General features: G+C 30.8%; 1 protein-coding gene across 3 annotated transcripts in view; it reads left to right on the top strand.

The window, feature by feature from the left end:
- LOC149420023 (uncharacterized) overlaps positions 1-3,348 on the top strand; it is a 167,784-nt gene extending 164,436 nt beyond the window's left edge. For all 3 annotated transcript variants that reach the window (XM_089637140.1, XM_089637138.1, XM_089637139.1), the window contains one exon: positions 2,576-3,348. In XM_089637140.1, coding sequence (XP_089493266.1) covers positions 2,576-2,979 — 404 coding nt within the window. In that variant the 3' untranslated portion in view covers positions 2,980-3,348. The remainder of the gene's footprint in view (positions 1-2,575) is intronic.
- Positions 3,349-9,736: the final 6,388 nt, after the last annotated feature.

Here is a 9,736-nt window from a genome sequence, read left to right on the forward strand (position 1 = left end):
GTCGTAAGTAAATTCTATTAATATTACACTACCGAATGTCGTAAGTAAATTCTATTGATATTAAACTACCGAATGTCGTAAGTAAATTCTATTGATATTACACTACCGAATGTCGTAAGTAAATTCTATTGATATTACACTACCGAATGTCGTAAGTAAATTCTATTGATATTACACTACCGAATGTCGTAAGTAAATTCTATTGATATTACACTACCGAATGTCGTTAGTAAATTCTATTGATATTACACTACCGAATGTCATAAGTAAATTTTATTGATATTACAATGCCGAATGTCGTAAAACTTTTTCACTTTTTTATTATTTAGAATTAACGGTATTTTAATCAATTTGTTACAATTAAAGGCAGTAATTCAATAAATCAGCTATTAGAATTACTTAAAGGCATCGGTGCCATTTATATGCAGGATAGTTATTGACAGTCCTAGAACAAATAATATAGAAAGAAAGAAATAGAAAAAAAAACTTGATTACATAGTTATCAATAGAGACTAAGATATGATGGATTCGCTGAAAGTCACAGCGGTGCTGCCAAGGTCTAGTATCTATGTGAGGATATTGTGTCAGCGCTTTATTAGCAGCAGACACATACCTGGACGGATGACGAACCTCGTGCTGGCACTGTTAGTAGACGCTGTAGACTCTCGCTACAGCAGCTGGTCCAGTTTCTTCGCCACCTAGGATTCTTGCTGCAGAGTCTCACCTATTCCTGTTCTTCATTTTACTTAACTTAACTTCGCTTTATTTTTGCAATATTTATATTTTTTGTAATATCTGCATCAACTGTAAAGCGCCCCTGAGGTGATATCTCACAAAAGCAGCGCTATTCAAATTGTCCAATATTATTATTATTATTAAAAAAAAACAGAACAGAATAAACATTAGCACAAAGTAAATTCAATCAATGAACAAGAAAAACAAACAAAAAAACTGTTATGCAGTGGCTACGTTAAAATATTCACTGTTTAATTATTCAACAAGTACAGCTTTATACTTCAACACAGGCCTATTAAAAACATCAGCTATATTAGCAAAAGAGTTACCAATAGTGTGTAATATATTTATAACAGAATGGTAGCCTGAAACCGTAGTATAATTGTCACAACATAACATACCTTGAGCTAATGGTAAGAACTTAGGATTTTTTTTTTTAATTGTAGGAATTTTTTTACTCAAATTTTAAACATAATTGAAAACAGAGTAATAATATAAATTGATGTGTAACTCAGCTACATTTATTTTTTATAATAAATTAATAAATATTTTTTTATAATTTATTTATAGAAATAATGATCTACCTCGTAAAAAGCTATGTGTGTGTGTGTGCGAGGGTTTTTAAAATTTTATTTAGTTAAGAAGATTTTTTTTACTGTCGTTTTTTAGTTTTCATTTTTAGTAAAAAAACATATTTTAATTTGGTTTATTTTTTTAATTCCAAGTCTAAAATTAATGCTTTCTGTGATAATGTCGTTATTAAAGACAGGTGACCATATTCTAGATTTATATTAAAAAATGTTTCCAACGAAAGATGTGAACTAAATTTTGAATGTGTCAAAACTTTACTTCAAAACCCAACCTATTCATAGCACTGTTGATCATTGAGAAATAAAAATATCATGGAATAATCGAAGATAATTAATAATTGACTTTGTCAGTAGTAATATAATATACTGTCATTTATATATCAGATATAATCTTCTGTTTTAAGGGTTTTGTTTAGTTTATATTCTGCATGACAATTAGTTCACCGCTATTATCACTGGCGAATTATGTTTTTTTCCCTTCAAGCGTAGCATTAGTAATCAGGCTTTACCAGTCTTATAAAGTTTGCTAGCTTTTGCTAACACAAGACGATTAAACGTAAACCTGTTTTGTATTTTCAGAGTTTGAACATATTCAGAGACAAGATACATGTCTTAAGCTAAAATGCTATTTGTCGTCTACTGGAGAGAAACGCCAATACAGGAATCTGATTTCTAAGTGAGCACCATTTAGCGAGTAGGAAAATACGTTAATCAATTAGCAAATATAATTAAGGATGTAATTAATTTATTGGATTGAAAAACGGACCAAATACATAGTCAAGAGTTATATTCTAGACTAACATTATGTGATTGGGCTAACTACACAGCACAATTGTAATACTCAGCCCTAGGGCAAAGGTGACAGCCCTAATTTCAAAAGGTCAATTCAATTAACAGAATGAGCTGCTGAACTCAAATCAAGCTCTCTATCGATTATGTCTTGTCGAACAGATCCAATATATTGACTAATGTCATTCCCCACAGAGCTTCGAATTCGGGAGATTAATTTTAAACAGATTTTAAAGGGAACATATTTAGAATAATCACTCTCCCTTCTCTAAGCGACAAAAAGTTTTTCTTACAGCAATTGCATTTCTGATCGAGTGCAGTATTTTTAAATTTGCTCTGCAGGTTGAAGTTGATAATGGCTTCTTGTATACTGTGCAGAATCTACTCATTTGAACAGAAAAACCTGTCGTGTTACTTCTAGTTTGAGGAAGATACTAATTAATTTTATACCTTTGTTACAGGAATCCAGTTCTACCGCGACTGTCCTCGTGAGCCCCACATTCCCCTGTACATGGTGGTGGGAGGTGCCATCGGTGGCCTAAAACTAGCCTGGCTTCTCTACACGCAGTTTGCAGTAAGATCTCCTCCTTCCACTGGGCCTCGCCTCGCAGCAATCACCCTTACGATAGTCCTTCTCGGCTGGTTCGTACTGGGCAACTATTGGATCCTTAGAATCAAATGGCCAGACTTCCAACCTACCTTGTTTGAACCAAATCACTGGTGCCATAAAACTCTGTACACTTTCTCTTTGGTACATCTCTTTATTGTTTATTCCATCCTGATAATTATCTTCTTGGTGGTGATGGTCTTCGCTGGATGCCAGCTGATCGGGTGTCCCTGGCTCGGTACCTCGAGGTTCAAGTAGCATCGTAGGAGCATGGTCTTGGAGATGTGGCACAAGACCGTGAATGACACCTTAGAGAACTCTACCTTGAACGTGAAGGCCCAAACGGACAAATGATTGTCGCTGGACTTCATCGCCTACGGGATGAAGAAGACCACAATTGAGAAGGAAACCACCAAGTGCAAGAACAGGAACAAGAATACCCCCCGCTACAAGTTCGGAAGAGATAATTCCATCAGGTTCAAGTTTGGAAAGGAAAATACCAGGACTAGAATTGCAGATAGGATGAAGTGCAGGATCGGTAAGAAAAAGGTCTGTAGAAAGGGGAAGTGCCTAAAACACGTGCACTTTGATCTTGCTACTGAAAAGATTTTCTATTAATTTGCTCATTTGCTCTGATATAAAATGGTAGATTATTTACATGTTTATATAATAAAGATTATGTTGTACAGTTTGTTCCTTTGTAATATGAGTCACGATTAATTTGATTTGTCATTCAACTGAACTCTTGATGTATGGTTACTTCTTTTAGTGATACATTTCGACTTGTAACATTATACTTAAGACAACGTACTCACATACCCTCAAACTAGACCACAGTCAAATATGTTTAATGGCCAAAGTGTTTCGATCACTTCGAAAAGATTTTGCCACATGAAAGACATGAAAAAATCTGTTTAGAGAAACTACCATGTTAAAGTATAAGTGAAAAATACACGTTGAATAATTTAGATTAATTTTGTCTCATCATCGAATAGATAATTAAAACAGATACTTGAATCTGTAAATATTTACCGTTGTAAATTTCAAGTTTAGCTTAAAACAGAGTTTATAAAGCGGTTGCGTTTTCCAATGTAAAATGAATAAATGGAGAATAGTAGTTATTTACTTTATCAAGCTTTATCCCCTTCCTGTGAAAAGAGAGATTAAATCTTTCCAAAGTCAACTCTATACTAACGATGGGCAAATACTAAATTCATTACTTGTAATTTAATTTGTTCCAAAAATTCTTGATTAAAACGTGAAATTATTCCCTTTTAGTACCAATGTTAGTCATACAATTTTCGATTGTACTAGTGTATGTATTTATTTAATTTTTGTGAATAACACACACATTATCCTATCTTGAGATGAATCTTGTAGTTTCTTGAATGGTTTCCTATATAAATATTTATTTTTTATTAAATTATGTACCTACCAAGTTAGTGCTGTTACAAAATCATCCTTGAGGGGTTTAAAACCCATTTTATTATTAATCCCAACGAAATGTAAATACCGGGCTTCTGTTTTCGATATATTATTGAAAGTTTTCTTCGTTTTATTCAAAAGCAAAATTTAGCCAATAAATAAATACCCAAGTCAGTGTTTGCAGAATCATTCATAAGAAACCTTGGCAATTAAAAAACATTTACACTAATAAAAATTGTTTTACTCTGTTAAAATATTACGAAACTTATTTGGAAAGAACATTTATTTGAATGTTGGATAATTTATTAAAAATTTGAATAATTCGGAATTTTGAGGGAACACAAGATTCAAATGTACCTACTAACCTATTTTTTCAACATCAAAAGCTGTGTTGTTTTGAAAGAATATTTATGAGTTTCGAAATTATTAGATTATTGAAGACAATATTATCGGTTTTTAAACGAAAATTTGAAACGGAAATATCAGAAAAAGATACGGTTGCATCTGGGATTTGAACCCAGGACCTTCGCCTTATCGGGGCGCTGCTCTACCAACTAATCCAATCTGACCCTATTTCCTTCATATTTAACTGTGTATTTAACTGTATGTTTAACAGTATCAAACTTCGAATAAGAACTCTTCATTTTCTCAAAGCACATCTTTATGTACAATAGCAAGATTAATCTATTAATATAATGGATTCAACTCCTAGATGCAACTGTATCTTTAACTTTTTTTTCTTTTTAAAATTTTACTTTTTAATTTTTACTTAAGGTTTTTACTCATTAAGTTATTCCAAAAATGATAAATAAATATTAAAATATATCATTTGTTTATGAATATTGTATTTCGCTAAAAAGCTAATTAAGATGTGTAGCCCTGTAAAATAAAGACCAAATTATTGCTAAATAAAATTATTGAAAAAATATATAGAAACCATAAATTTATTTAAATAATGTTTATTATTATAATGTTTGGTCCAAAATATAACCCTCTAGTGTTACGCTGAAAATTGGGAAGTATATAATTATTTATGTGAAAAAATTATGATGTCTTAAATTAATGTGTATTTTTTTGTAAATTCTTGTTAATACTAAAACGTAAGAAATAATATATAAGTGTCATTTTCTGAGATTTTCTTATAACCCACGATTTGTAAAGATGTGAAAAAAGTCATTTTTGTCCAAAATCATCAATAATTTTAGATCAAGGGTTTAAATAAATGGCACTTTGTATAAAGTTACGGAAATGCTTGTGGTACAGGCTTTAATAAAAATCATATCAGATCAAATAATAATCCCAATGTGTTAAAAGGGTGTTGTTATCTCCATCACACCCCCACGTTGTAATGCTTGTATTATATCGCTGTCTTTTTCACACTTTGCACGTCGTCTAATGTTGTTTAATCACTGCATAATTGATTCCGAGTTTCACGTTTATACAATGAAATTTCAGATTGTTCAGTCTATGGAAAATTGCTTGAAAAATTGTCAAATTTTTTTACTGACGCGTAACGCCTGCCTGAGACACAGTTCGTATAAATGTAACCCTTTCATCCAGACTTTTTAGCGAACACGAACTTATATAATGACGAGTAAACTTAGTAAGTAAACATGTAGGCATGGCTAAGCTGGCATCGTATTTGGATCCCATCCAGGCGTCGTGAGTTCAATTCCACGGCTAGCTAAGTCCTCCATCACGACAAAAGCAACATTTTCCGCTTACTGTGATGGTAGTAGTAGATTTTCAAATATTGTCAGATTATTCGAACCAGAGAATGTATTTCTTGTATTAAAAAAACAATAAATATATTTATTTATAATATTATACGCCCGTATTCAATATTTTACGCACATATTATGATACATATTAACATAGTTAAAAAGTAATCATAGAGTGAATTTAACTAATGAAAATTTGTCGAACCGATGAGTGTAATAGAAGAATTGTAATATATTTACAAGAGTAAGAGGAATTATAAAAGCATATAACAAAATATTTTTTTAGTTGTTATTGTTAAGTATAGAAATATTAACGACTTCGAAACAAAATATTGTGTCTATATTTAGACAAAAACGGCTATTAAAATCTGGAACGAGCGAGTGGAACGGCCTGGAGGCATAGACTAAACATAGACTAAATTAGACTAGACACGGCATAATCATTTAAAAATAACCCCAACACAATTTTGGTTTGGTTCACGTGCACATTTATGAAAAGGCCCACTCACTGTGTCGCAATGCAAAATGGGCACTGTGCATTGCGTTTTACCTTTTGTTGGTCTAGAGTAAGCTATTTTGCTTCTCAGCTATGCTGGGCAGGTTCATTTTTTCAATCACAAAAATAACCCAGTTCCAAATATTAAAATTTGAATTATGTCCATATTACAACACCTCTGACAACGAATTCTCCACGGTTTCGCTTACGAGTTTGAACGCTTGTACAAGGAGTTTAAACAGAGTTGGGTAGTAAAGTTCATCTCCATATTTGTGACGTACGCTACGTGGCGTTATTTTTAAAATCAATTTAACTAGACAGGGCTAATCTAGTATAATACATCAATGCCTGGAGGCTAACGTCCTCTCTATTATACTCTCAAAATCCTTGTTCTTACGGCTCCCCGTACCTTGGTACCTACTACCTACCGTGGAAGGTGCGACTCTACACTCCCGATATCGGTCGAATAACTCTATAACCTCTATGATCTATCTACACTAGAGTCATTTATGTCAAATCATTGCCGCCTGGAGTCAGTAAGAACGTGGCATCCCCAATTGAGGTTTGATGTTAGGCTGACGGCAGTGGGAAATAAAGAAGATAGGTGTCAAAGGTGGCATCAAAAAAATCAAAAAGTTTTGTTTCCGGGTAGTGGTCTATCACCAGGGTGATACTCATAGCATCTACCAATAGATAATCATTAGTAAGAAGCCCCTGAAATTTTGAGGTGTAAGCGTGAGAAACGATGAAATACTTAGCTTATTGTATGTGTATCATAAAAGATTGTGTGGATATAAAAGAAAAATTATCAAAAGGTATTAAGAATAAACATTATTAAGACACTAATTCAAATATAATGCTTCAAAGATGTATTATTAGAATATTAATAACGAAGGATAAATTCTTTCGCTTATTTGGATGAACATATTACGTAGAAAAATATAATCAATGATACATAAATGTAATGGAAGTGAATATACTACATGTTATAATATCTTATGATATAAATAAAACTACATTATTTGCTTTAATTTCTGAATAAAAATATTTATCCCAGAAAAATTATAACATTAAGGAATAAAATTCACTAGCTTAATAAGGTAATTTAAATAAAGTACATCATAATTTTTTTCGTCGTATATAGAGTTATTTATTGCAAATTATATTGTATCAAGTACTTTGCAATGTAGAAGTTGTAATAATATATTTTTGAGAGTGATTTTCATATTCAAAAGGATTGCAAAACGAGACAGAAAGAATTTATTTGTATAAAAAAGAGGGGTATGACTCCAAATATATGGATTTAAGATTGAGTAAGTGTTTTTCAAAATATAATGTTATATTATTTTATTAGTACCTACTGATGTGATCATTTTATTTTTTTAAATCCTTGCAGGTCAAAAATCTAAAGCTTTACAAAGAAATATTTTAATTCTATCAACAAAAACTTACTTTGAAAATCAGCCGATTCTGTGGGTGTGATTCAAAAATGTTTTAAATTATACATTTATGAAATTATATGAGTACGAGCAAATAAGGTTTTTCGATTTATAAGATTGCGCCCTTTTTGGAAAATTTACCGATTTATTTCTGGGGTACTATATATATATACTCCAAGAAGTATTACTCCAATACGTTCAAAAATATTTTCAAAGTGGAAAATTTTATCGAAGATTTATCAACAAACTAATTAAAAATAATATTTCTTCACAAGAAAATTATTTTATTTCACTTCTTCTAATCAATGTTGTTCGATGAAAACAATTCTCTCAAACCAAGATTTAAGTTAAAGCAATTGATTGAAAAGTGATTACAGATTGCTTGCTAAAATGATAAAAGCTTGATTGATTTCGATTTAAATACATTTTCGTGGTCGCTTCTGTGCTTAAAGTAATAAAAAAGAAGACCTATTTAGTATTCTGGTTTGATTGTAACTTGAAAATGGTATTTTAATATTAACTTCAAAACGTTCATTAAATTTAAATGTGAAGAAATGTATTTATGAAAAATTCTTAATGTTATTGTAAATATTATTAGTCTTTCTCATCAAATCTTTATATTAAGTAATATTACGTACTTAAACACGTATAATCTTTGTGTACTAGTGTAATCATATATTATTCTTCGTGTAATATAAATCCAAGCATGTATTGTTGTAAACAATTATGTTGTTATCATTAGAAATCATTGTATTTTTTAAATTAAGTACGAATAAAATTCAAAGGTGTGATCAAATCAGCTAAGGAAAAACTTTAATACTATACTTTTGACATCTGTTTTCTCGTATTACCATTTACTCCGCGCATTATTGCTAAGCAACTCATTTATACAATAATTATATTTATTTCATTTAACAACAATTTTATACAATTATTTTGTTTATTTAATTTAACAATTGTATATAATAATTCTATTAATTTCGTTTAGCAACAATTTTATATAATAATTAGATTTATTTCATTTTACAACAAAGTGTTATCAACATAGCATCAATAAGCATAATAAAAATTGCAGTACAAGGCGTATATTTTACTTTGATCGGTAAAAGTTACCTGAAGAAGTTACGTTAAATCACCAATTAGCGGACGTGGCAAAAGGTTCTTTGCTTTTGACCTTCGCCGGACCTTGGCTTGGTTTGTCTGGCTTTAGCCACATACATTTTCATTTGCCAGGTAAACAGACACGGTGTGTTTCTATTTAGCTATATATATACATGTACATGTTTATGTTTAGATTGTTTAGCTACATACTTGTTCAGTTGGCTTGTAAACAAATATGGTATGTTTCTGTTTAGCTACATATGTACCTGTACATATATGTTTAGATTGTTTTGCAAATACTTGTTCAGCTGGCAGGTAAACAGATATGGTCTGTTTCTGTTTATCTACGTATATACATGTACATATATGTTTAAATTGTTTTGCTACATACTTGTTCAGTTGACAGGTAAACAGATACGGTCTGTTTCTGTTTATCTACGTATGTACATGTTTATGTTTAGATTGTTTAACTACATCCATGTTCCGTTGCCATTTGCCAGGTAAACAGATGGTTCTATGCTTAACTATATTTATACATGTTCAATTACCTGATAACAACAATAAAAAAAACATAATTTTTAAAACAATTTTAAAATCATTTTTTAATCATGTAGGTATCGCAACCGAAGTCAAGCTGAATTCAATAATTATTCTGTTCATTCATTTCATTCCTTATCACAATGAGAAAAACACCATTTGATTGTATTTTTGAAATAATGCAAACAATATGAAAAAATGATTCTACTCTTGATTTCACATAAGTAAATAAATAAATAAAATTCAAGGGAAAAAGTTTTTTTTCTTAAATACTAAAAGAAAACATTGCAAAACAT

The sequence above is a fragment of the Hesperophylax consimilis genome, chromosome 11 (genome assembly GCF_061612785.1).
Source record: "Hesperophylax consimilis isolate HC1 chromosome 11, BYU_Hcon_1.0, whole genome shotgun sequence".
Lineage (NCBI taxonomy): Eukaryota > Metazoa > Arthropoda > Insecta > Trichoptera > Limnephilidae > Hesperophylax > Hesperophylax consimilis.